The 26,970-nt window shown below is 33.1% G+C and overlaps 3 protein-coding genes across 12 annotated transcripts in view; 1 reads left to right on the forward strand and 2 right to left on the reverse strand.

The window, feature by feature from the left end:
* LOC122712106 (talin-1) overlaps positions 1-7,225 on the forward strand; it is a 59,401-nt gene extending 52,176 nt beyond the window's left edge. For 4 of the 5 annotated variants that reach the window (XM_043931462.1, XM_043931464.1, XM_043931461.1 and 1 more), the window contains 3 exons: positions 12-758; positions 4,013-4,651; positions 4,978-7,225. In XM_043931462.1, coding sequence (XP_043787397.1) covers positions 12-758; positions 4,013-4,651; positions 4,978-5,817 — 2,226 coding nt within the window. In that variant the 3' untranslated portion in view covers positions 5,818-7,225. Of the gene's footprint in view, positions 1-11; positions 759-1,981; positions 3,093-4,012; positions 4,652-4,977 lie in introns of those variants that run through there. The other variant, XM_043931466.1, reaches the window with a different exon arrangement.
* Positions 7,226-10,031: 2,806 nt separating this feature from the next.
* On the reverse strand, positions 10,032-13,784 carry LOC122712113 (spermidine synthase). Of its 3 annotated transcripts, none has more exons than XM_043931480.1 (6): positions 13,707-13,784; positions 11,898-12,094; positions 11,302-11,422; positions 10,859-11,105; positions 10,402-10,631; positions 10,032-10,258 (listed from the first exon to the last, which is right to left on the reverse strand). In XM_043931480.1, the coding sequence occupies exons 2-6, from the start codon at positions 12,026-12,028 to the stop codon at positions 10,106-10,108; spliced, it is 882 nt and encodes a 293-aa protein (XP_043787415.1). In that variant the 5' UTR covers positions 12,029-12,094; positions 13,707-13,784; the 3' UTR covers positions 10,032-10,105. The 3 variants fall into 3 exon arrangements, with proteins under 3 accessions (XP_043787415.1, XP_043787417.1, XP_043787416.1); XM_043931482.1 differs by lacking the exon at positions 13,707-13,784 and adding an exon at positions 13,612-13,680; XM_043931481.1 differs by lacking the exon at positions 13,707-13,784 and adding an exon at positions 13,418-13,534.
* Positions 13,785-19,591: 5,807 nt separating this feature from the next.
* LOC122712107 (protein bowel-like) lies at positions 19,592-24,819 on the reverse strand. Of its 4 annotated transcripts, none has more exons than XM_043931469.1 (3): positions 23,997-24,819; positions 21,550-22,339; positions 19,592-21,314 (listed from the first exon to the last, which is right to left on the reverse strand). In XM_043931469.1, exons 2-3 carry the CDS (start codon positions 22,326-22,328, stop codon positions 20,462-20,464), a joined length of 1,632 nt encoding a protein of 543 aa, XP_043787404.1. In that variant the 5' UTR covers positions 22,329-22,339; positions 23,997-24,819; the 3' UTR covers positions 19,592-20,461. The 4 variants fall into 4 exon arrangements, with proteins under 4 accessions (XP_043787404.1, XP_043787402.1, XP_043787405.1 ...); XM_043931467.1 differs by having other exon boundaries at positions 23,794-24,819; XM_043931470.1 differs by having other exon boundaries at positions 23,731-24,819.
* Positions 24,820-26,970: the final 2,151 nt, after the last annotated feature.

Genomic DNA, 26,970 nt, shown 5'->3' on the forward strand with positions numbered 1-26,970 from the left:
ATTCGTTTCAGTCAACAAAATCCAGCACCGACGTAGGCAGATTAGGCCCTCTTGCAGTGGACATCTCCCACAAATACACTCAGCTAGCTCGCGATACGTCCGGCGCCTCAGCAGCTGCATCTAACGCTGACGTGTCTGCAAGACTTCGTACAGGCGTGCAAGAGCTCGGCAGAGCTTGCGTGGACATCGTTCGAGCAACAGGCACGTGTCAGATGTCACCAGGCGATGCCTATGCCCAAAGAGAAATTGCAGAGCACAGCAAGATCGTCACTGAGAAGGTGTCCCAGGTGTTGGCCGCCTTGCAGGCCGGTTCCAGAGGTACTCAGGCGTGCATCAATGCTGCGAGCACAGTGTCAGGTATTATAGGCGACCTGGACACCACGATCATGTTCGCTACTGCTGGAACCTTGCACGCTGAAAACGAAGGCGATACTTTTGCCGATCATCGAGAGAACATCTTGAAAACGGCCAAGGCTCTGGTAGAAGATACCAAAACGCTAGTAGCTGGTGCAGCCTCGTCTCAAGAGCAATTGGCAGTCGCGGCGCAAAATGCAGTCTCAACGATAGTTCAGCTTGCTGAGGTTGTTAAATATGGTGCTGCTAGTTTGGGTAGCCAGAATCCTGAAGCTCAAGTAATGCTGATCAACGCGGTGAAGGATGTGGCCTCTGCTCTTGGAGATCTGATACACGCTACCAAAGCAGCCAGCGGAAAACCTATCAACGATCCCAGTATGGCGCATTTAAAGGACTCAGCCAAGGTAAGATCTAACTTCCTTTGTTAACTATTCCTTTTTTTTTTTTTTGAGCTTCAAATGTGTTAATATTGCGGATGAACAAGGAACTTCTTCGTTATTGGCTTAGCATTAATGCTATGGTCTTGGAGAGACGCTTGAGTGATTAAAGCTTCTGATAGAATAGCAACGTCCAGATATATCAAAGGGAAATAGAGCTTTGTGGAAGATACATGTGACTAAAAAGGATGTTGTTCGTTTTTTATTTTTTTTATTAGCTATTCTGAGCTTTCCTTATTAGAATCTGAATATTTTATTAGTAAACAGAAGAGGTGAATGATCTGGGAAAAAAGTTTTTACTTTAATTCAAAATTTTTCTCTTAAAACAGGAATAAATAAATCATTCAAGTATTTGATAATTCCAAATAATCCAATATAAATCTAATTGGGAAATGCTTTGATATTAACCGCAGCAACAAAATTTGCTATTAATTCTTAATGGAGGAAAGAACCAAAGCAAGATACATTACGACGAATCTAACAATGCTCGTTAGTTATTTCTCTCGTTAACACACTAAATTTGGTCTTTACGCTTAACAAAGAACCAAATTCCCGTTATTTTTTTGGGTGGACTTTAATCGATGAATTTTTCCGTTTCACCTCTAACCGACTAAAAAAAGAAAGAAACAAAAAAAAAAAAAAGAAAAGAAAAGAATACAAGAAATATACAAAAATGTAAGCCTGAAATAATTCTCAATAATCTCATTCACGAAATATTCGATAAATAGATCCCTCGACCAAAACTTTAATTGTCAAAAAAAAAAAAAAAAGAAACAATTAAAGTCCACCTTGCATATTACCCATTTATTTAGTTCGATGTTCCATCTTTTCTTTCATGTGTGTGACACTATATTATATATCTCGATATATACTTCTGTGTTCCCTTGGATACGTATGTAGAGCTATGCAACAAGCAGAACCGATTTTTGCTTCAACGATCAAAAAAGAATATATATATATACACATATCTTTATATATTCGGCTTTGTTTTTTTTCTTTTTTTTTTTTTTTTTTTTTTTTTTTTTTTTTTTTTTTTTTTTTGCTTTGTTGAGATGAGATTTAATTTGAACAAAATTAAAGACAAAATTAAAAAAAAAAAAATTTTGCGAAAGATATTTCACAACACGAACACTTGGTGGACTTTAATTGTGAGTTTTCATTGACGATTTTGGTCTGGCCGATCCGGATAGGTGTTAGAACAGCAGCTACACCAGCAGCTGATGCCTCTGAGTGACGTCGGCGGCTCGGAGTCCGAATGGTTCGTCTCTGATCAAGAGGAGGAGCTGATACGTCTGCTCTCGGCCTCAGAGAGCGAACAACCGTCTCAGCGAACTTCCGATTTGCTGTTGCTCATGTAGCCGAAGCTATTGATCGAGTCTTTTTTGTACGCCCATCGATTCGTTTCGATTGTTGGTTTCTGAACGATGAGTCTGATATTTCCCCTTTTGGTACATTATAAATTGGATGATGAGAGTGAGAAGGAACGTTACAGTTTTATTTATATATCGCCATTTTTATTTATTACAAATATTTTTTTTTTATTCATGCGTATTCTCAAATTAACTTACGATGTAAAAAATTGATTTAATTGTCATAGATAGATAGAATATATATATATATATAGCAAGGGGGGAAATTAAGAAATATTAGAAATTTTTAATGACAATGAGTTTTAACGCGCAGTACCGAAAGGGTCGAAACGAAAAACGTATGAATACTCGCAAAAAATTCCAACAGAACAATGTTATTATTAAACAATTTCTCTTTTTCTCGATTTGTTAAAAAAAAGAACTTGGTGACGACTTTGCACTCTCAAATTTGCACTTTTAAAGTTCTTTTCGAATAATTTCGATTTACTGTAATTTCGATATACTGTTCGTATGATACTGTAGCATATATCATATGATATATACAGTTCCCTACACGATGAACGTTATAAGTATAATACGACAGTCGGATAATTATTAATAATATTAAAAGAAACACGGTAGTGACACGATGCGCTTATTGCTGTACTTTTTAGTCATTCACACGTATTCGTATTGTAGACATCATTCTTGCTATGCGAAACAATTGTATCGCGCTTTAGTCGAGGTTATTTACCATACTTTGTATCATACATCATCTTTCCTTCTGAGATTCTTTTTTTTTCTCTCTCTCTCTCAACCCTTTTTCTCTCTGTTTCTTTTTTTTTTTCTTTTTGTAACGACGAAATAAAAATCATAAAATTCGTATTCGCACTCTATCCCCTTCATACGAGCATATTATTAATCCATCCTGTGGGCAGAAATTTTTTTTTTTTTTTTTTTTTTTTTAAAATAAAGCAACTTTTAGGTATGTACATTATACATTGCAAACGTGTGTGCATTAACGATTAATAGCATCCGTGCTTTAATGCTTCGTCGACTAATTGAAAAGATTAATATTCTATTTGGCATTTTTTAAAGCGAATTTAAAAAATGATAATAACATTTTTATGCAGATTAGAATTTTTACGCGGGTAACATTAAAATTTTAAACGCGATGATTTCTCTTACTCTTAATAATAAATTAACGAGTTAATTTATATAATCTTGTGATAAATATTTTAAATTTTCTTAGCAATTTCATTTACAAATTTCTCAGTTACATTGATAAATAGAGATAAATAGGAAATATCGTTAAATAAAAATTCGTCTAATATTTCGAATTAAAATAATTGAAAAGAAAAAAATAGGTAAAAAAAAAAGAGATTAATTTCACGCTTATCTTATTTTCTAATATCATATTTTTCAGCGAATAATATCATAAATCCACTAACAACGTACAAAGAAAAAAAAAAAAAAACATTAACTTTTTCTCAAGGTTCTTGTGCAGCAGAACATCTCATCATCGCCATTTTATTCAAAACACGCGACTGATAACAATTGTATTAACCTCATAACATATTTTATATCTCATTCTCGTTATAGAATCGCTCTAAAAATCACGTAATAATCGAAAAATTTATTATCGATAAAAATAAAAAGCGTAGTAAAAATTATTAATTATCTCTATTACATTAAAATTACATGATTTTTAGATATATATATATATAATTATTATTATTATTATTATATTCATCGATAATTCTCACATCCATCTTCATCAATTGATTGAGTACATAAGAAACTGTACCCAAATTGTCGCATCTGCTCATTAACATAAGCATTAATAATTTCCTTTCTTCTTTTAATCTTCAGGTGATGGTGACCAACGTTACGTCTCTGTTGAAAACGGTGAAGGCGGTGGAAGATGAGCACACTCGTGGCACCAGGGCTTTGGAATCGACGATCGAGGCCATTGCTCAAGAGATCCGCGCGTTGAACACCCAAGAGATCCAAAAAACGAACGTGACTCCTGAAGATCTCGTACGTTGCACGAAAAGCATCACGATGTCGACTGCAAAGGCGGTGGCTGCAGGAAACAGTTGTAAACAGGATGACATAATCGCAGCTGCGAACATGGGACGGAAGGCCATTAGCGACATGCTGACAATTTGCAAAGGAGCCGCGTATAATTGCGCTGAAACGGCCGAGTTGCGAGACAGAACGCTCCAAGCTGGCCACGATGTCGCTATTAATTATAGAGAATTGTTGCAAGCCATCCTTCAAATTGCGTCAAGATCCGGTGACGCGAAGCACACCCTGCCACCGATTAGTAGAAAGATAGCTCAAAGCGTCACCGAATTGGTAGCCGTTGCTGAATTGCTGAAGGGCAATGATTGGGTGGATCCCGACGATCCGACGGTCATTGCTGAAAATGAATTGTTGGGGGCTGCTGCCAGCATCGATGCTGCTGCAAAGAAGCTCGCCAGCTTGAGACCTAGAAGGAGTATACAGGTGAGTTTTGTTTTAAGATGTTGTTGAAAAGACAGAATTATTCATTTGAGAAACACATAATACGAGACAAATCCTGTAAAAGCCTAAACAAGTCGTCTGGTTTCCGTAAGATATGTTTGATATTCTTGGTTGTTTTTTAAAGAATCGACCAGGAATCAAACATATTATTATGGTGGTCAGAAAAATCGTCGAATATTCGTTGATGGTAAGATAAGATTGCGTTTACATGCGCATTACTATTTAATTATTCAGGTATCATCGATATTTACGTGTTCAATTCATGTTAACCAATGTTTCTTCTATATTTTTCGTTTTCTCTCTTGCAGGAGGCGAACGAAGACATGAACTTCGATGAAATGATCCTCGAGGCGGCCAAATCAATCGCTGCCGCAACATCAGCGCTTATAAAAGCGGCCAGTGCCGCTCAAAGAGAGTTAATAGCAACGGGGAAAGTATCTCGAACACCTTTGACCAGTTCTGACGATGGCCAATGGTCCGAAGGATTAATTTCTGCCGCGAGAATGGTCGCAGCAGCGACTCACAGCCTCGTGGAATCGGCAAACGCTTTGGTACAGGGAGTCAGCTCCGAGGAGAAACTGATTTCCAGCGCGAAACAAGTAGCTAGCAGCACGGCGCAGTTGTTGGTCGCTTGTAAAGTAAAGGCAGATCCGGACAGCGACAGTACAAAGCGTTTGCAAGCAGCTGGAAATGCTGTGAAACGCGCTACAGACAACTTGGTGCGAGCAGCTCAACAGGCTATTCAGCAAGAAGAGGATAGATCATTGATTCTGAACCGCAGAATGGTGGGTGGTATCGCTCAGGAGATAAATGCCAGATCAGAGGTTCTGCGTATTGAGAGAGAACTGGAGGAAGCTAGAGGAAGACTCACCGCTATACGACAGGCCAAGTATAAAAATCGGCCAGACTTGGCTGACACTGACACAGAACCCGAACAGAACAGCGGCTATGAGAGCTACACAACCAGATACGAGACCAGATCTTATGAGACTCAATCACAGATGAGTTATAGTATGTATCAACATCATTCTACATCGCACAATATTAGCCAACTTTCTATGGATAGACAGACTCTGGTCAGTCCAGAGAAGGTTCACTCTACGCAGAGCACATTAGAGAAGAAAAATATAAATTTAAATCAATATTAATGCCAATTCATTGAAAAAGAAATTAGGTTTTGTTAAGAAGAATAGTTTAAAGATTTGCGTTTAAAAGTAATTAATCATGAAGTTTTGTAATGGAATTTTGATCGTATTTCGAATACTCCAAACAATAGATTGTGAATACGATTGTGGAATATATTCGATGAATATTCAAATTTCTACATTCGAAAGCAATATTACTAAATTTACGTCCATAAATATGAAACATATTCAAAGAGAAATATATTCGAATGGCAAGAAATATTCGAAATCAGAATTTTCTAAATATTATCACTTTTGTTATCTCGTTACATCAAAATAATAATGATAGAATTGCATTAGTCTATGATAGTCTTTGCGATGATACGATAGAAAAGTGCCCTTAGCTAGAATTAACTGTATGCTTTCGCAATTAGATTTTATAAGAATAATTTTTGATTCGACTATAACCGTCCATCTTTTCCACGAACTTATCAATTTAACACGAACAATGATTGGAGAAAATTGCAAAGCACATTTTTCTACACATTTTTTGTTTCGACGATTTTTACTACTTTGATAAAATATTTACTTTTGCTCTTCCTTTTGAGATAATTTTTTGAAAAAATATACAATTGAACGCAAATTTACACAAGAATATTTGTATTTACATTCTCGAGGGAGAGTTTAATGGATTTAAGATAATTTCATAGAATCTGCACTTTTTAAAATATATATTTATATTTAACTATTAAGAGAATAATCATACAAGATCAGAGGAAGAAAGATGTTTCTTTTTTTATTCTTTGGTTTTCTAGACAAACGATTTAATAGTCGTTATACACCTGATTTAATTTAGATCTAATTTATCATAATTTTAAGTTTAAGATCACAGATTAACAAGAAAAGCAACATATCATTTAATTTTATTAACTTTCCGACAATGTGTGGTCTAATCCCACAGAGTCTTCACCTGTTTTCCCTTAACATTTTCCGTTTTTCTTGGGATTAACATTATTATTTAAGTCTTTGTTCATTCTGACAATTAGTAATCGTTACTTGAACTTATGTTTCTTCATTACCTTTCTTTATTGTCTTTCTTACATTATCTTTTACTCGTTGTTCATCATACGATGGCTTGATAATTTGGTGGTTATTTTTTACACTTTAATAAGAGATTTGATCATCAGCTTTTTTAAATCTAACACAACATAACAAAACGTAACACAAAGATTTGTAAAATCTTATGTATCGCCAAATCTTGCACGAGTACTACGTAGGATAATTCTAAGTTTCAAGTAGATTTTAACAAATTTTAATGCGAGTAAATTTGAATAGGAAAAGATATATAAATGAGATATATATTGGATAGTTAAATGAAAAGACTATCTTTTTTATCTTTTTTCTTCTTATATATATATATTTTTTTTTATAAAAGCGGTACAAATATAACAAATGTTAAATTACTTACTACATTTTTTCTTCATAAAATTGTAAAATATTTAAAAATGCAATTTTTGCAATTGTAAAATATTTAAAAAAAAAAGTGTCATATAATAATTTGTATGATTTATTCATTTAATTTTGGAATAGATGATTGCACATAATTTCATTCTTTTCTTATTGTTAGATTTTTTAAAGATAAAAATCTCTATCTTTATAATTTCTCAAGAAATTTAGATATTAAGTTAGAGTTAAATAGTAACTATATTTTATGACGTGAAAATTATTTTTCATTGAATTAAATCATAAAGTTTTTTTAATTTTTAGAATCATCTTGTATCATATTAAATGCGATTAACAATAACAAATAAAATAGCAATAGAATAAAATTAGATACAAATAACTGCTGAACATACAAAAAACATTATAACAAAAATTGAACAAAATATTTATCGTGAAACGTCCTAGAATAGATCATTTATTTTTGTTACTGCGAACATTAAGCTTTTTTGACAAGAAAAAGAAAAAAATAATATAAATACCGTAATGAAAATTAATATAAAAGTTATGCACATTTAAAGAGGCTTGATTAAAGTATAATTATAATATATATAGATATATAGATATTTTAATGAAATTTGTATAAAAATGCCAATAATCTTTTATAAAAGTGAAGTGTATGTTAAAAAAGAATTTTAAATAGAAAATATATTTGTGCTTTTATTAAAAGTCATAACTAGAAACAAAATCTTTAATTCTCTTGAAATTAAACACGAATTATGATTTTTATTAAATATAATTAATTCAATTATATGGATATTGTATCATTCAATATCATGGAATCATTGTCGAATTAAAATAAGCATTTGTAAAAAATTTCTTCTTTTTCAATTTTAGATTTATATATAAAAGATCACTTTATACACGAGAAATATATCAATTTTATACGTTTTTACAAATTTTGAACAATTTTATATATTGGAATTTATATAACAGCTCTATTACTTCTAAGCATTTGTAATTTCTTTACATATTTTTTTCTTGATCATGTGTTTGAACTTGAGAAGAAAAGTAATTCGATTTAGATAGAGGAAAGAAAAGAAGATATTTCAAAGCGTGAAAAAAACATTCTTGAAAATTGATTGGAAGGTCTGCACAGACCTGTTCCAAGTGATCGATTAGTGCAATTATCGTTAGTCTTTCGAAGCTAAGTGAAGAATTTGTACATAGATGTTAGATAAATATTTCGCGTAAAAAGGAAAGAAAAAGATTTGACGAATCCATAAATGGTGAAAAAGAAAAAGTGCCTGAGTCTAATGAGCTGCCGCTTTTTTTCACGTGCTACGTAGAGAAATTCGTAAGATTTTCATATATTACCAAAAATATCAGATGCTTTACTAATGTTCGATAGCATGATTGCAAAAAAAAAAAAAAAAAGAAAAAAAAGAAAAAAAAAGGAAAAAAAGAGAAACGAAGATCCCTTTGTACGAAAATACAAACATTCTCAGAGGAAAACAAAAAAGAAAAAGAAAAAGAAAAAGAAAAAAACGAGGAGACAGATTTTTTATTGTTATTGTTAAAAACTTTTTTTTTCAAAGGGATCTATATACAAGTATATAAATATATATGTATGTGTATATATACATTATTGCATTTAGTGTTATATATTTTCAAAACGATCGCCAATCGTATTTTTATTTTATATACATATATACTTATAGAGTGCCATGATATATAGAAAATTAAATATTATATAAATACAAATAATAAACCTGGAGGAAATGATATACGATAGATAATTCTCTATATATTATTATATATTAAATATGTATATGTCATTAAGGTGTTAAAAAGGGAAGAAAGCGCAGAGAAAGAGAGAGAGAGAGAGAGAGAGAGAGAGAGAAAGAGAGACGGTTTTTACAAATTTTAAAACACTTTGTATTCATTGTTTTTTGACAATCCAGATTTATATACAGGATATTTTTAATCCATTGTATTTAATACAATTAATACGATTAAATCTTATCGTGGAATGTTATACGAGTTGTAATATTATATTATATTATTATATTAGATATATTATTGGTTTATTATTATTATTATTATTATTATTATTATTAATATTATTATTATTATTAATATTATTATTATTATTATTATTATTATTATTATTAATTACAATGTACGTACAGCTACGAGATGATTATGACGATGAATATTGTTTTATTATAATTATATTACAACGACTATTCTCGAATGTAGGTATTAGCCCTAATTATATTAAAAAATAATAAAGAGTTTCTAACATTTCATTGTCGTGGATCATTGGAAACTGTGTGTTTCCATTTCTTTATCATACGTATTTGTGTAATGAATGACAAAAGTGCGATATGTATGTATGATTTTAATTCTTTAAGTCCTTACGATACTTACTCGTGAAACTATAAATATTCTTAGAATTTGATTGCAATATAGAAAAATTATACATAAAAATATTCAGGACATTTATTTCTCGAATAATTTTCGAATATTTGATACAAAAATTTGGTAAAAAAAAAGAAAAAAGATACGTAAATCAGGACTTAAAGAATTTAACAGGGTATTTAAATTATTTAATTGGATTATTTAATTATTCTGTGAAATCATTTGTGAACAATTAAAAAATTGATGCGAAATATACTCAATAATGTGGATTGAAACGATATAAAAATGTGGATTGAAAAGATATAAGATATTTGATGATATTATGATTTCACGATTTGATACGAGGTAGTTGAATATAATAAGCGACGACAATGATATTTCCGATGTGTTAAAAGTCTTCAATTTTAAAAAAAAGTTTTAAATTATTTCTTTAAGAGATATTCGATGACTAGTTTTTAACGAGTGCCTTGTCCAATGCTTTTGTTATAAACCTTGGAAGAATAAATGCTGCTCGATGCACTTGATCGTTATAATATTTCATGTTCATCTGGTCAAGCTCGGTGTCGTTGAAAACTTTTGTTGGCTCTTTGAAATTCGTTTCCTGAAATATACATATATTTATGTTTAATCTCACTTGAAGATATATCATTGTGTGAAGAAATAAAATTATATATATATATATTAAGAAAAATATAGGAAAAAGTAAAGAAGTATAGTAAAGAGAAAATTGAAATGTGAATTTACAGGATTTAATCCCCCGAGCACGAATCCAATTTGACCTGTAGGGTAGGTAGGCACGGAAACAACACCATAAGATGCAACCGGAAATAAAGATTTACAACGTTGTAACGTTTGTGTCACGTGATCGAGATTTAACCATGCAGTTCCCGCTTGACTGCAAACGATTCCACCTGGTTTCAATGCACTTTTCATCAGATTAAAGTATGATTCTTGAAATAGACACTCTGCCGGACCTATTAAATTAATAAACATTTTTCATCTCGTTTTTATCAACGAAAATTTCATTTGCACAAAAAAAATTATATTTCTTACTTTATGAAATGTATTCACATAAATCTTCCATTTATAAATATATTTGATAATGTATTAATTTTATATTTAATAATATTTATTCATTGACATTCAATGACACGTGTTCACGTGTTCATAATATATTTTTAATTATAAGAAATCTACTTACCGACTGGGTCACTGCTATCGGTGATTATAACGTCAAATTGCCCACTATGTTGCTTCAAGAATTGAAAACCATCGCCTATGTTAAGCGTGACTTTAGGGTGATCCAGTCCGACACCCATCGAGGGCAAATATTTTTTCGATACCTCCAACACTTTCGGGTCGATTTCCACTTGCACGATCCGTTCTACCTGTGGATGTTTGGCTACCTCACGAGCAACTCCGCCATCTCCACCTCCAACTATCAAAACCTGACAAAAATAGAAACGCAAAGGAGGATAATGGGCTTGTTATAATTTTTAATTTTAATTTTAATTTAAATAAAGAAAAAAAACACTAGAATAATTAAGAATAATTAAAAAAAATGTATAAAAAGTACTATAAGAAGATAATATAATATTAGAGATTCTTGTTTTTAAAATATTTGATCCACGTATAGAAACTTACAGTTTTTGGATTTGGATGGCTGCACAACGGTAGGAAAGCAATCATCTCCTGATACGAAAACTCGTCTCTCTCCGTGCATTGAATGATACCATCTAAAATTAGGGTCCTTCCATGTGATTTCCTGTATACGTGTAATTAAAACAAGTTCCTTTTGAAATAATGACAAATCACTAACTTACTTCAACTTCAATTCCTTTCTGCTTTCTTTTTTTCTATTTTTAGAATTCATATATTTTCATTAATATTTTTCTTAACAAAAAAAAAAAAAAAAAAAAAAAAGATAAAGAAATTACAGCATTCAAAAATATATATATATATTCATATAATTACTTTTAAATTATTATGCGACAAAATTGTAAATTAATTTTATAAAAACATTCACACATTATTAGAATAAAAATATCGAAAATATCGATAACATAGAAAAAATAAATTTTGATATATCTTTATTTTTTTAAATTTTAATTTCGATATATTCCTTTTCCAATATCACATTTCCAATCGTACTTCAAAGCAATCGTTTAATTTCCTCTAATTATTTTATTTAAACAAGAAGCCAAACCCCAAAGGAAAATAAGTAAATGCGCAATATTTACGTTTCGAGCACCATCACGTCCTGATACTGCGATCGTTCTCGATGGAGTACCTTGACGACCTCGAGGGACAATGATACACCTGGCCACAGATCGTTAATTTCACTGAACCATCCAGGTTTGATCGCATCCATTTCTCTTTTTCCGCCTCTTGTTCTCGGTTTACCACACCGGTGTCCGTTCACGGTTTCGAGATTCAACTGGAAGTAGACACCGTCGGTCGGTTAATCGTGGACGAGGAAAATAAAAGTGCTAACTTTTTTATGCGGCCAAACATGTTTCCCTACGACACGGATCGCCACTTCCACTACAACTCCGGAGCGGGTAACTTGAAAGAAGAAATGGCGAAACTCGTTTGTCACTCGTGTATTCGTGCTGCTAGTATCCAGCTGTTGACCCGGTATATAGCTTGCTTTATACGTGTTGTTGTTTGTCACATTATTAACCTTTTCTCCGAAAAAAAAAAACAGTTTTTGTTGTGAATGGGTGAAAAGGAGTTGTTGTTAATGCAAAGGGAAATAATCGTGTAAAGATTTGAATACTTATTGTTAAGCGGTTAAATGTAAAAATTATATGCGACGATATTCTAAAAGAAAAGTGTGAGAGACAAGTGTAAGAAGAAAGAAGTAATTCTTTGAAATTTAATTGCTTTAAATGGTTTTTTTAATTATTATTGATATTGATTTTAATTTATGTGTCATTTGATCGTTTAAAGAAAATAATTTTATATTATAAATTTAAGTAAATTTGATTATTTGGAAAACGTTTGACAAATAAACATTATATCAGGTGTCTTAAGCACTATGTCTTATAAAGTAGAAAGCCACGTGTATAAATGTAAACATTCGACTATTAATTAGCAGTTGAAGAATTCAGATAATAAACACAATTCAAAAATTTTGGATCATAGTTTTAGTTTTATTAATTTTCGATTAATTTTTCTTATCGACTTGAAATTAATAGTACAAATTCTTCTTGATTATGTATAAACATTCGATTTTGTTTTTTTATGAAATAGTATATTCTAAATTATTGAAACTTAATGTATAAATATCACATGTATTATTTAATCACGTGTATTTAGCTAAGTCCTTCTCAATTCCAGTACAATTTAACGATAAAAACAAGTTTCTTCTCTTCTTTTTTTCATTCATAATTTTATTAATTCTTAGCGAAGCACAATTTTTATTATATTTAATTTTTATAAAGTATATTTAAAATTATATTTAACATATTCGACCATTTTTATTTATTTATTTCAATACTCGACAATTATTTTCAAGGAAACGACATTTCGAATTAGAAAAAAAAAAAAAAAAAAAAAGAGAGAGAAAAGAAAAAAACAGAAAAGAATACTACCAGCACGAACGATAAGTTTTCATTTATCAAAGTTATCAAAGAAACTTCATTTCCAAAAATTCAAAAACCAACTTCATAAATGAACTCGTCAATGAAAATCGCGATATAAAAAAAAAATAAAAAAAAAACTATCACCAAAATTAATTGACAAGTAAAATATTTACACGTTCACGGAAAAACTTCAAATCACAATCATAAATGAGGATCACGAAAATGTTATAAATACAAAAAAGAAATTGGAATATTATCAGCACCGATGATGACAAACGGTTATTGAAATGTTGTCGGAATAAATTCCAAGTGGAAAAATTCCAATTCAAATTAATTCATTTGAATAGATGAAGATCGGCACACTAACTTCAAGAGGGAACTGTGACGATTAATTTAACCAAATTGCACGGAGTTACAGCACCGCGTACGATTAAATTCCGAAAAGACGAATGTGAACTGTACCGTGTATGCAAAGCAGTGACGTATGACGGCGAGCAGACCTTTGAAACGGAAACACGAGCGAGAATGGAAAGTTGACGGGAGTTTACTTGCCAAACGGATGATGGCCCTTATCAACCTCCTTCCCTCTTATATACTCCCAGATAATGACGGTTCAACCGCGGACAAAATAACTCGTGTACGCTGTACTATGTAACGAAAATTAGTTTTCAATAAATCGAATGGATCGCGATCTCGATGGATCGAAATTTGATTTTTCGATTTTGGAAATTTTCTTCCTGATCTTGAAACCACGGAACGTTTTTCTCCTTTTCTTTTCTTTTTTTTTTTTTTTTCCAAAATAAGAAGCGTCTATTTTTATCGAGGAAAACTACAATCTTCAAAAATTTTGACTTTTCTAAATTCTTCTGGTTCATCTATAGATAATAATGCGATTTTTTTTTTCATTTATCTAATTGTGATGAATAATTTATAATGATTAATGATTTTCGACAAAAATATTTGTGTTTTAAATTTTTCTAAAGAAGTAAGACTTTTTTTCTTTTTTACTCTGTACATTGTATTTGAACTTTGATCCTTGATTTCTTTGTCAATTTTTTTTTTTTTTTGAACATTTATGTATTTACGAAAATGATTATTCATTGTTATAATCATTTTCTTCTAAAATCTTTAAATTTTAGTAAAATTATTTTTATCGACTGAACTTGTTCCTCTCTTATTAAATAAATAGATAACCTTTGCTTGATAATTTAACGTTAAATATCTGTTGATATACATAAATGATATACGTTGAACAGTATGTAATGTATAATTATCTTCAACGTTCTATTTTATCTCGAACAAGAAAGACTGAAAGATTATTTATGTATCTCGTTATAGGATAACGTTCTTATGAATTAATAATTTTTTGACTGAGATTCGATATAAAGACTAAGATTATTATTTTTTGGAAAATAATTAATCTTTTTAATTTTTAATCACAAACAATTGCCATTTGATTTTTAAAAAATTGTAAATATATTGAAATTATGTATAACAAAAAATTATTCATTCTTTTATAAAAAAAAAAAAAAAAAAAAAGGAAAGAAAATTTTATTGTCGTGTAAAAAAAATATTCCAAGCATTTTAAATCTTGTTTTTTCGAAATTCAGAAAAGAAAAGTTTTGAAGGAAAACTTGTAATTATCTTGGGAAATAGAAATTTATAGTAAATTCATTTCTATTTCACAAAATTCAATTTTATTATATATAGCTTATCGAAATGCATTTTTTTAAATGCATTGAATGAATGTTGATAAAGCAAATATTATGCGATTATGTGAGTTCAACCTTGATACACTTGGTATCAAGAAGTCGAGATTACTTGAATAATTTAAATTTTATAATTTTCAATTTTTCTAAATTTTTGAATTTAATATTTCGATGATTTTTTTCGTAATAGTTTTACAATTTTTTTTTTATATTAAATATAATATTTATAACATATGATTTTTTTCAATTATTTTAAAATCATTTACATATTAAATGATTATAAATTAAATAATTAAATAATAATAATATAGTATCAAAGGCTATATTTTATGGACATTCTAAATCTTAGATTACAAAAATAATTTGTGACTTAACATTATAATCTTTTATTAAAATTATATGATATTTAAATTGTCTTGTATTCAATAACAATTAGTATTTGGAGGAATTAATTGATAGATTCGACAAACGAATTTTCGATAGCGTCGTTTTTCGCAAGAATGTTTTAAAATTCCTTTTTACTCTCTTTGTTGTCGAGTTTTCGCTTGTTTAAATTCAACCGCTGTCGTCGAATGATGATGCCTCCTGTTGAAACATTCGTGTCATATATATAAAAGTACATATCCTATGTTTTGCAAGATTATCATTCTAAAAATATATGTTGTAAAACCAAGATTGTAATAATCTATATTTTTTACATTAAAGATTAGATACATAGTTGCGACAGGAAAATGATAAAAATAATGTTTAATTAATATTTTGTATTTTCGTGTCTGCCAAGAGGAAGTAGACAAGGAAAGTAAATAAAAAGAAAAGGAAAAAAGAGATAAATAAAAATTGACCATCAGTTCCCTCTTTTGCGCATTAAAGATATTTTTTCAAAGCATGATAAGATAGAACAAGAATTGAAAACTATCGCCATCTCTTGATGCTTAAAGATATCTCTTAAAATTGTCAAAAGATGGCATTGAACTTTACTTTTTCTATCTTCTTTCTAAAGAGATAGCACTGATACAATTAAATGAACTGATCAAAAAATTTTGTTTTTGAAAATGTAGAGTTTAAAAAATAAGTATGAAGAAAATACGTATAAAAGTGAATGAGTATATCTAATTTTATAAGTAGAAATAATTAAAATGATAAAAAAATATTTTGTTTTTGAAAGTTTTTGAGGTGGCTCACGAAATTTTTTAAAAAATTCTAAATTTAAAAAATTCTGGCTAAAATTTCCATTAAATAAATTTTTTTCATTAAATAAATATAATTTTAGAAAAAGTGGCATGCGAAATTTTTCATGAAATTCTCAATTTACAAATTTTTAGTTAAAATTTCGATTTTGTATTAGGAAAATATAATTCTAAAGGAGGTAACACACGAAATTTTTCATGAAATTCTCAATTTACAAATTTTTGATTAAAATTTCGACTTTTTATTAGGAGAATATAATTCTAAAGGAGGTGGCACACAAAATTTTAGATCAAAAAATTCTAAATTTAAATATTTCTGGTTAAAATTTCGATTTTTTATTAGAAAATGATGCTTTTAGAAGTGTTTAGTATTCAAGAGATGGCGTTAATAACCAATTCTTACACTTTAATCTTTTTCCTTTTCTTTTTTACTTTCTCACTCTTTTTATTTACATTAGTTTCATTTACAGCATTTAAAAGATGGCGCTAATTTCTCCTATCCTATCTCTATTCTTCATTCACTATTTGCCCTTCTTGTCTATATTTGCTCTTTGAGTATGACCGCATACTGCAGGAACAATTAAAAACACATTTTTATTTCTTTTTCTATTGGGCAACTACAATGTGGATTTCTAAGATTATATATATATATAAATTAAAACATATATTGTTCAATTTTTATTTGAAACATGTTTTAATATTACGAAAACAAAAGAGATAGAAAATTGGTAAAATATAAAGAAATACAATGTTTTTTAATATATTTTATTTCATTTTTCTTAATATAATTTACAAACTTACTTAACTCTCGTATAAATCTAAAAATATAGGTAGTCGTGCATGACGTAAACTAATAACATAGATAATAACAGGACATTTTTAAACCGTTCGCGAATTTTTAATTCATCCTGCAAAACGGCGTTCGTTGTACATAGTACATTGTACATTTTCATATATAACTATACAGCAAATATGTTAAAAAATAGTACAAAATATTTTAATTTTTCTTTTGAACATTCTCTCTTTTTCTCTTTCACTTTTTTCACGCATACTTTCACGCACACATACACATTCTCTCTTTTTCCATCATTTTCACGCTTATACACATAGGCAATTTCATTCCTATCTTAATGCGTATCTCGAAATAGAAATTACAACATTACAATAGCTCTCATTTTTCTCATCAGAATATTTAGCTTCGTATTGTTTGCAAATGTCTGTTACTTCCTGATGAGACGCTTCTTCACGTCGATAATAAGTATAACTACCGTATGCAAATATCTTTTTCGTTAGAACGGAAATGGAAAAAATTAATCTTCTTTTTCTTGCGAAGTTTTTTTTTTATTATTCAAGGAAAATAAACCTGATTCATTCTTATCCAATTTTATATGCTAAACTAATTTCTTTCTCTTCCAAATTCTTTTACAGAAAAATTAAGAAAAACTTCTTTTTATATCTTAAGGTAGCACAAAAATAATCATTCGATTTCAATATTATTTTGCATTATAATCCTTATCCCTTTTCAAGAAATCATCATCCATAAAAATTCCTCTCCATAAAACACGAGAAATTCGAACACAAAAGATTAAACCATGATTAAAGTCGACGAAGAAGCGATCTCGGCGAACGAATTCCACGGACAGTTCCTCCTCGAGAAGAAACGCGTTTCGACCGGTAGTAAAACCGATGGGGGATCACCGTTGCGGTCAGACGTTGCATTCTCGATCACAAAAGGACCCTTAATGATTCTCGAAGAGTGGAAGGAGAGAAAAAAAAAAAAAAAAAAAAAAAAAAAAAGACGAAAAGAGGGAACGGTCTAGGGTCAGAAATATTTTTAGGAGAGAGCAGGTACCACCTAAACCAAGTAGCTTCGATATCTTATTGCACCTGTCACCTGTGGCAACGGTGGCACAGGTTCCTCCTGTGCCCAGGAAATTTACATCATCCTCTCCTCGGATCGTTGCGGATTATCCATCTTTTTTTTTTATTCGCACTTTTTTTATTCTTTTTTTAACGAAACACGATTCTCTCCGTTTCCAATTCTCCCGTGTTCCGATTTTTGTCGCGAATTTCCCCCTCGTAAAGCGTATAATAATTAGGCACATTTATTGTACATTCATTTCGTTGTCTCTCGAAGAACGTTGTTCTTGTAGGATTTATGTACATCCTGTTGTTCACAAGTCATTCGACACTTCGCTTCGTGATATTCTTCAGGTGTCCATTTTGAATTTGAATTAAGAATTTTTACGTGAAACGTCGTGATTGTGACAATTATGGAATAGATAAATAGATGTATGTATCAAAAAAAAAAAAAAAAAAAAAAATTGTAACCAGAAATTTTTCGATGATCCAATGATTTCCAAAGTTTCTTCAAGATTTTATGTATTTAGAAAATATTGTTTTTAACTAATTTACAGTTTCTAGTTAATTGATATCTACTATTTTTTTTCTCTTTTTTTTTTTTTTTTTCAGTCATCTTAATCCAAGGACACTCATAAGACGTAAGATTGGAAGATCGATGTTATATAATTATAAAACATATTGATATATCCGTTAAATAAATTTCTCTACGATTTCAGTAAATAATACACAGAATATTTGTCTAGTGATGATCTATATAAAAGTACAAAGTTTTTATTCATTCGCAACATGTGAGATAAAAGTTTCATTGTTAACTGGATCTCATAGTTCTATATACAAATACGTGCTCTCAATGCACTAATACAATAAAATTCTCATCGAAGTTAACACTCTCAATACCTTCACTTGTTGTACTCTTTTCTTCGTGTTTTTCTCTTTATTTGTTGAATGTAAAAATATACTTATAGTACAATTAAAGTTGAATAAGTGCAAGAATAATCCATCATCGATCTATTATCATTGATTATTCTTTTCTATGTTTGGCAAAATACAAAATATTTTGGAATCTTTCGATCGAACCAGAGTTAAATTTCGATTCTATTATTCCATAAATATCTAATTTGAATCGCCATTTTCCTATACTATTCAACTTTTATTGTATCTACAATTCTACAAATAAAAATTCGCTTTAGTTACCAATATTATTTTAAATCGTGTCGAACAACGGTAAAAATATTGTCACGACTTTTTTCATCACATTTCAGTTTACGATTGGATATATCAGGTAATAAAAATATTGAATTTTTTACATAATAATTAATAAAGATTAAAATAATATAATTTTTTTTTTTTGCACTTTTCTTGTAAATCGATAACTCGATAAATCGATAACTCGATAAATTTCCAATATATTTTCTAATACTTTGACACATATAACAATTATAAACGCTCTTTTCTAAATAAACATTCTTAATAACAAATAAAAATACGATAAACATTAAATCTACTTTTTTTATTTATTTTTATTTGCTAATTTTTTTTGTCTATTAAAAAAAGATACCGAATATTTAACAATTAAAGTAAAATAATATTCATTTTAATTCTGTAATAAAAAAAAAAAAATACAAATTATACATTTACAACTTAATAAAATAAACAACACCACAGTCTGTTACAATGCTTTCGAAATTTTTAATCTTTTGATGGATACTTATTGAGCACGAGGATTCTACGTATATCATAGATAGTTGCTTCAAAATAGAATTGAAAAAATATTTCACTTTCGTGACGATATTTCTATCATTGTAAAAACGATTCTCGTGTCAAGATGACAATTCAAGAAAAAAAAGAATTTGACACTTTTACTGCTATTGAAATTTAATTTTTTTTTCCAACTGATTAAATTAATTTAAATTTGAATATATAAAACAAAAAATAAGTTTTTTATAAAAATAATTAAACGAGTAGCAGCAAAAGTGTTAAATAATTGCAGGATTTATTTATTTTCTATAATAAGAGAAATAATAAAAAAAAATGTAACAAATTTATTACAAATTCTTTGAAACGAAGAGAATATCAACATGTCTGGAAGAATAATGGCACAGTTATAAAACAAACTTTGAATTAATTAGAATTATCCCAATTTATCTTATTTTTACTTCAACGATGTAATATGGCTCATCGGCAATTCAATTGTGTCATCGTCCTTCCAGAATTGCAGCAACAAAAAAAATCTCACACATACAAATCCTATCCACACTCCATCTTTCACCTTTCGCCGCATCCAAAAAAACGAAAACGAAAGTTCCTTTCAGAAAATAATCGATCACTTGAACCATATTCCAAATGACGTCCAAATAACGATCTCACTTACGGCCCAATAAAAACAGTCCTACGTGTACCCAATCGAATTTCACAGCAGACGATCATTTGGTATTCACCGATAAAACAGATTCTCCCTCTACCGACGCATAATATCCGCTATAGTGAATCCTTGCCTGGCAGGAGCAGGTCTGGGTGGGGGTGGTGGTTGAGGGGTGGGTGCTCTGGGTGGTCGTGATACCTCCTCCTCCCTTTCCCTCTCGCGCTCCCTCTCTCTGCTTTGCTCGATGTCACGTTCTCGCTCCCTCTCGCGTTCTTGCAGTTCCAGGAGCACCCTGGACGGTCCTGGCGAGCCTATTCTTCGTCTGTAGGAAGTTAGGATTAACGGGGGCGGGGGTGGTAACGCGCCTGGAGGATTCTGAGCGACGGAGTGGCCGCCACTTCCACTGCTGGTCACAGTGGACGGTTTCACGGTAGTTGGGAGTAGATCTCTTCTGATTTGTAGTTGAGGTCTCTGAGGAAGGGTGGATGCTGAAGTTGGAGGTGGAGGCGGTTGCGGTGGTCCCGACGAGGCTTGAGGAGGGTAAGAAGCGTTCGTCCCCGAGGATGGTAACGTTGAATTGGTAGTGGACGCCGAGGACGACGAGCCAGGCTCCGGACAATCCTCTTCCGGGCTGTCGTCGTCTCTGAGCGCCTCCTCGAGCGCTTCTGGTGGCACATCACCGACTGCATGCGTCAATGCGTGTCTCCTTAGGTCGCAGTTTCGGCGGAACACTTTGCCACAGGAGGTACACTCGTACGGCTTGTGATCTGTGTGTGTGAGGAGGTGGGTTTTCAGATTGCTGCGTTGATTAAAGCTTCGAGCGCACACGGGACATTTGTGGGGCGATTCCTCCATGTGGAGAATCTTGTGCACGGCCAGGGTACGACTCTGGCAGAAACCCTTGCCGCATTCGCCGCATTTGAAGGGCTTCTCTTTGCTGTGGATGTACCTGTAACGAGCATCCCAGTTTCGGTTATATAACTGCTGGTTTATATAACAGAGAACTTCAAATCTTTAGAAAAGAAAAATTTGGAAAGAAAAATTGCAATGATGATATTCGCAGAAGAAATGTTGTAAAAGTATTAAAATGAACATTTAAAAATATTCACAGCAAATGTGCATAATTAACAAAAAAAAAAACAATAAATAAATAAATAAATAGCAAACAAGAAGGAAAAAATTACCTATGATCTCGAAGGTGATCCTGCCTTCTAAAAGCTTTGCCGCAAATGTCACAGGAGTACGGTCTCTCATCCGTATGCGTTCTTTCATGGATCAACAAATTGTACGATTTCGTAAACTGCCGATTACAGAATTTACAGATAAACTGTTTCTTAGGCCTGGATGCCCTTCCCGGCGCTCTGAGCAATCTCCTATCCAAGTGTTGATGCGCGAGGGGTCCACCAGGTGGATAGAGTGCCGACCCAGTCGGGAATGGGCCAGCGAATACCGGATAACCAGGCGGTGGTTCGAGCAGAGGCGGTGGAGGAAGCAAGAGAGCCCTTGCCGCCAGTTCTTTCCGCTTGTCCGCCATCATAGCCATGATCTCGTAACTGGACGAGGATTTTCTCGCGACGGATGGTTCTGCACCGACCTCGTGGTCCGGATTCGACGTGGTCGACGAGGACGGTGGAGGGCCGGTCAGGTGAGGATGCATATCGCCTGGATATGGTGCCAAGTGTAGCCTGGAAGGTACCACGGGCACAAATGCAGAGGACTCGCGATGGTGAGGGTGGCCCAATCCAGCGACCAGACCATGTCGATGATGGTGATAAGCGGCCAGAGCGCTAGACGGATCGAAGCCCCTCGAGGTCGACTGCGCCGCTGATCCTGAGGATGATGCGCTCGCCGAAGAGGGAGCCGACCTTGGTGACGGCCCAAGGCCTAGCTCTCGACCTCTGCTTGTCTCCTCCGTGACCGTGGCAGAGGCCGAGGCCGACGACGCCACGATGTCCGTCGGCATACCGATGACACCTGTAATTCGAATCAACCCTTTTGCTGCTGACTTCTGCCTAACTTAAATCTCGCGATGACACTGACGAATGGATATGGGTGTAGTATAGTTTATGTTCGTTGAAGAGGGAAATTTTGGCACGAATGAAATTGTGAATCGATTGGTACAATTCGAATCTTTAATCTGGATGGATATCGATAAGCGTAAAAGTTCGCGTTGAGTTTTATCGTTTGTCAAATTGGTGAATTGAGTTTGGATTTGGGAGTTTTGTTTATGTGTAGTGTATTAATTTGATCGTATTTATTATTATTTACAAATAATCTAATAAAATATTATGAAAAATAGAATAAACGATGTTTTTCACTTATGTTGTTTTTGATTTATTATAGTTCGATTATTTTTATTAATTTTTATAAATGTAGCGATATAAATTGGATGGATATTATTTTTCGTGACATGTCATATTGTTAAATATTTCTACTTCTATTTTACTTTCTGATAAGATAAAATAATAAATATATTTTACGACGTTTACTCGGAAATAAATGATTCACACTTCTAAGAAAAAAAAAAAAAAAAAAAAAAAAAGAAAAAGAAAAACCAACTACGATACATTGAAACGACACAGTTTAAATTGACTTTCACATTGTTGCAAAATGGTAACGTACACTTTGATTACGAAATGATTTGGAAACGCAATTCAAGGACTTCATCTACATTTGTAAATGTTTCTTTCTCTGAACTTAAATTCTTTTTTTATCTTTCACTGGACGATAAAAAAAATTTATTTGAAAAAAGAAGATCTAAGTATTTCGAATGCAATACTAACACATATGCATATTATTATTAATTCTTTGGAATTAATTAATTGCAGGAATCCACGTGACAAGGTTAAGTGTAAACGTTAAACATATCCGCCATCTTGCATTCGTCTGTGACTTCCATTAAACATCGATACGCATAGTTTCATATTCTGAGAAATATTATTCTTCTCTAATACTTCATGTCATTATCGTAATGTCTTCGCCAAAAACTTTCACTTGCAATACATTTCGAATACGATTAAAAAATTCTATTACTTTCATCTCACTTCAAATCAGATCTCAAATTCAGGTATCTTTGAACTTAATTTTTTATCTAATATAGTTATTCATCTTAAGAATTTCGTCCATTATTAATAAAACTATCAAGGAATATAAGAAAAAGAGCAAAATACTTCGATCCACAACAACCCATTTGCAATAATTAATATTCCATTAACACACAATGAATCGCATGAAACCAACACAAAACAAAACAAATTCTTCCTAACCCATGACCAATTATTAAAATTCATATCATCAACGGGGACGAGATTTTATCTTATAATTCGCGTTCCTCAGACAATTGTGCGATAATACGTGGAACGTACGCTCCCGTTTGCCAGCCGCGTGCGTTCCACGATCGTGAACTGGTTATCTCGAGCCGAGCACACCTGCCAACATGGCTTCCGCGGACCCAGCGGTCACGGCTAGTCCTAGCGGCCATGTTGGAATCGCCAATGCCCACTGGAATGTGACGAACGTGGACCACTATCCTCTCCTCTATCCCTCCGAGTCACCCATCGAAATCGAAGCGAACGAAATCACGCCAAACCACGACCAAAAAATCCTTTCGATCCATAGAATATAAGCTCACCAGGGAAACGTCGGCCGTCGAGAACACTTCCCGATCTCGCGTTTACTCTCCACCGATATCGGTCCACCGTCGCATCTCCGACGTGTGATCCTGTTCAGCGATCGTTGGCGGAAGCATTCGTCGCGACACCAGTACAGGCTACATCGAGTCGCTTTCACGAACGATATCACTGTTCGTATTTCGGTCGTTTTATCGCGAAACCATCCACTAGCACTCGCGTAATCACACATACACGATACACTTGTGAGCCAACTTGACGAGAGGGATACACGAGTTTTCGAATCCGCACGCACTCGCGAAACACGAACTCTTCGAACAATTCTTCACGACACCCTAGCGAGAAACACTGCTCTCCTTCAAGAGAAATCTTGGCGCAACACTTGGCCCTCGAGGCAAGGTTAGTACGGAAAAGTTATAAAATCGCGGTTGGCGAGCATAGAGACGCGACACCCGTCCCTTCGGTTTCACGATTGTGGATACGAAGGAGCGCGCGGTTTACTGCGTGTTGGACGCCGCCAGGTAGGCTACCTCGGCGCACACCCACGCAGCCGAGGCACACGCATAGTCTACACGCACGCGAGCACACAAGTAACCAGCCACGACTTGCCTGGGAGTCTTTCCGTTCGGCTGCCGCTAGTAGCGCTGCTGCTGGATGCTGTGCGCCGACTGCCTCGCTCCTGGCCCGACCACGGTGCGACAGAGTCCGATGGAACCGGCCAATGGGAGTCCAACCGAGACGCAGGAGAACCTGGAGCAGGCCCTAGCGATGGGACCGACACCCTTCCGCCTAATTCCGATGGAACAAGTTTCATGATGATGTTTATTCCAGAGATTGTACACGTACAAATGTTGAATTATATTTATGATCGATCCGATATACAGAGAAAATGGATGTAAGCTCTTCTTTGTTGGTTGTTTAACAATAAATTTTTAATTTATTAGATAACTCAGAAATAATCGTTTTGATGAATTTTTTTAAATATTTTGAATATGAAATATTACGTATATGTAATATTTTTTTTCTACAAAGTACAATTATTTTTAATTTGATATACAAGTACGTATTTGTACAGTATAAATGAAAAAATGATTGATTTTATTTCGTGTACGTGATACAAAAATCTAAGGAATTTAATCAAGTAGCATTTTTAATGTCACATTAATGTCCACTATGTCTGCAAAGGGTTTAATTTAAATGGAAACGAAGTCAGGAGTGCAGAAATACGGGAGTGATTTTACTCCAACATGCATGGACAAACATGCGAGGATATATTTGCATAGTCTACGTACGGGTTGAATTTAATTTGCATGAAAATTTAAATTGAACACGCAAATAAGAGTTGAAGCAATGTAGAAACGTAAATTCTTACAGAGGATTTAAGAAACGTGACACGATGATTACATTAATGTAATTTACAACTTGTTGGAACAGGGAATCGTAAATATGTTACGATAAAATCAGATAAATAAATATAATAATTGGTTAAATCATCATGTTATGTACACGAACATATATAACATTTCTGAAATTCTTCAATTTCACTTTCACACTAAAATTTTTCGTTGTAGAAATGCAAATATATTTTTATCGTTAGAATACTTACTAACTTATAGTTAGAATACTTTATCGTTAAAAATTACCTTAAAGAAATATCGTTGTTCTCAACATACAATTCCGATCAATTCCCCAACAATGTTGCAAACGAAATTTGCTTCTACTAGAAAACTTTATTCAGCATCGAATCCATCGCTAACAGAGACGTAGAGCAAAGGGGACCAGGAACGAGGGAGGGAGATCCACGGGTATCCTATCTACCAGTGCCTACGACGCGATGCCGCGCAGGTTGAACGCAGGAGGTTTAGGTAGAGACGTGGTATGAGAAACAGGTGCGTAATACTAAGATTCGGTGCCCCCCTGATCGATAAACACCAATCTTTAAATCGAACATTCCCATAAATCCATCGAGAAAATTTCATAAATACATACACATCTCTTTCAAATCCTTTCTGAAACTTCTCTCTAAATATCACTCCTCATTTTTTCATCGAACAATTTCAATTTTCTTAAAGAAACCCATACTTAGACGTATCTGATCAATTCGATTCAATTCTTTCAAAAGCGAAAAACGAACCACGCAAAAACTCCGAATCTTTCATGGATTATCTTTCGTTTTAACCATCCCTTAAAGAATTAGTTATTTATTACATTCCACGAGAAAATGGCGGAATGATTATTTGTCAGAGAATAGAGGTAATCGCGTCACGTTCGAAATCACGAAGTTCGGATGGGGTCTGGGTGTACGGAAGGTAAAAAATCGTGGGGCAGGTTGTAAGTTTCCACCTGTAGGAAACTCGTGCGGCGCCGGCACTGAAGAAGGAGATCGGTTGTTGGTGGGCGGGAAGGGGAGAGGCCAGCGGCCAGAGGCACTTCACAGAGAGATCGAGCCTCGATCTTTCTTCTTCTCTACGTACTTGTCTCTCTCTCTCTCCCTCTCTCTCTCTCTTCTTCCCTGCCCGGTCCACATCCAGTCCATCCCTCTCCATCCATACTCTGGACCCGTACTTTTTTCTTTCTTTCCGTCTCTTTTCTGCTGGCAGCAGCCGCCGCCGCCGACGCCCAGCCGGTTTTACACCGGCGAATCGATCCAATCGAGTGTGTCTCGGAAGAACGAGGCTGGTTCTAGTTCATGGATCGTGGATTTCGCTCCACTTGCCTAGAACAACCGGCGTAATTGTTCGTCTGCGCTTCGTGGGGATTTTACTCGCGATCGCAGCGCCTCGGCCGTCGTGGCTGGGAAGGATCGAACCGAGGTGAACCGAGATACTGCTCGGAAGCACAGGAACATTGTTCGAGATATGCGTGTCCATGGGACGAGGTTTCTTCGTTTCGTTTTGGTTCACCTTCGGTTTCTTACGGTGGCTACATGAACCTTTCGTCTTCCTTTCGCGAGGCAAGAGTCGTCGTCGAGGGATC

Source organism: Apis laboriosa, unplaced genomic scaffold, assembly GCF_014066325.1.
Source record: "Apis laboriosa isolate Shangri-la unplaced genomic scaffold, ASM1406632v1 scaffold19_cov150, whole genome shotgun sequence".
Taxonomy (NCBI): Eukaryota; Metazoa; Arthropoda; class Insecta; order Hymenoptera; family Apidae; genus Apis; species Apis laboriosa.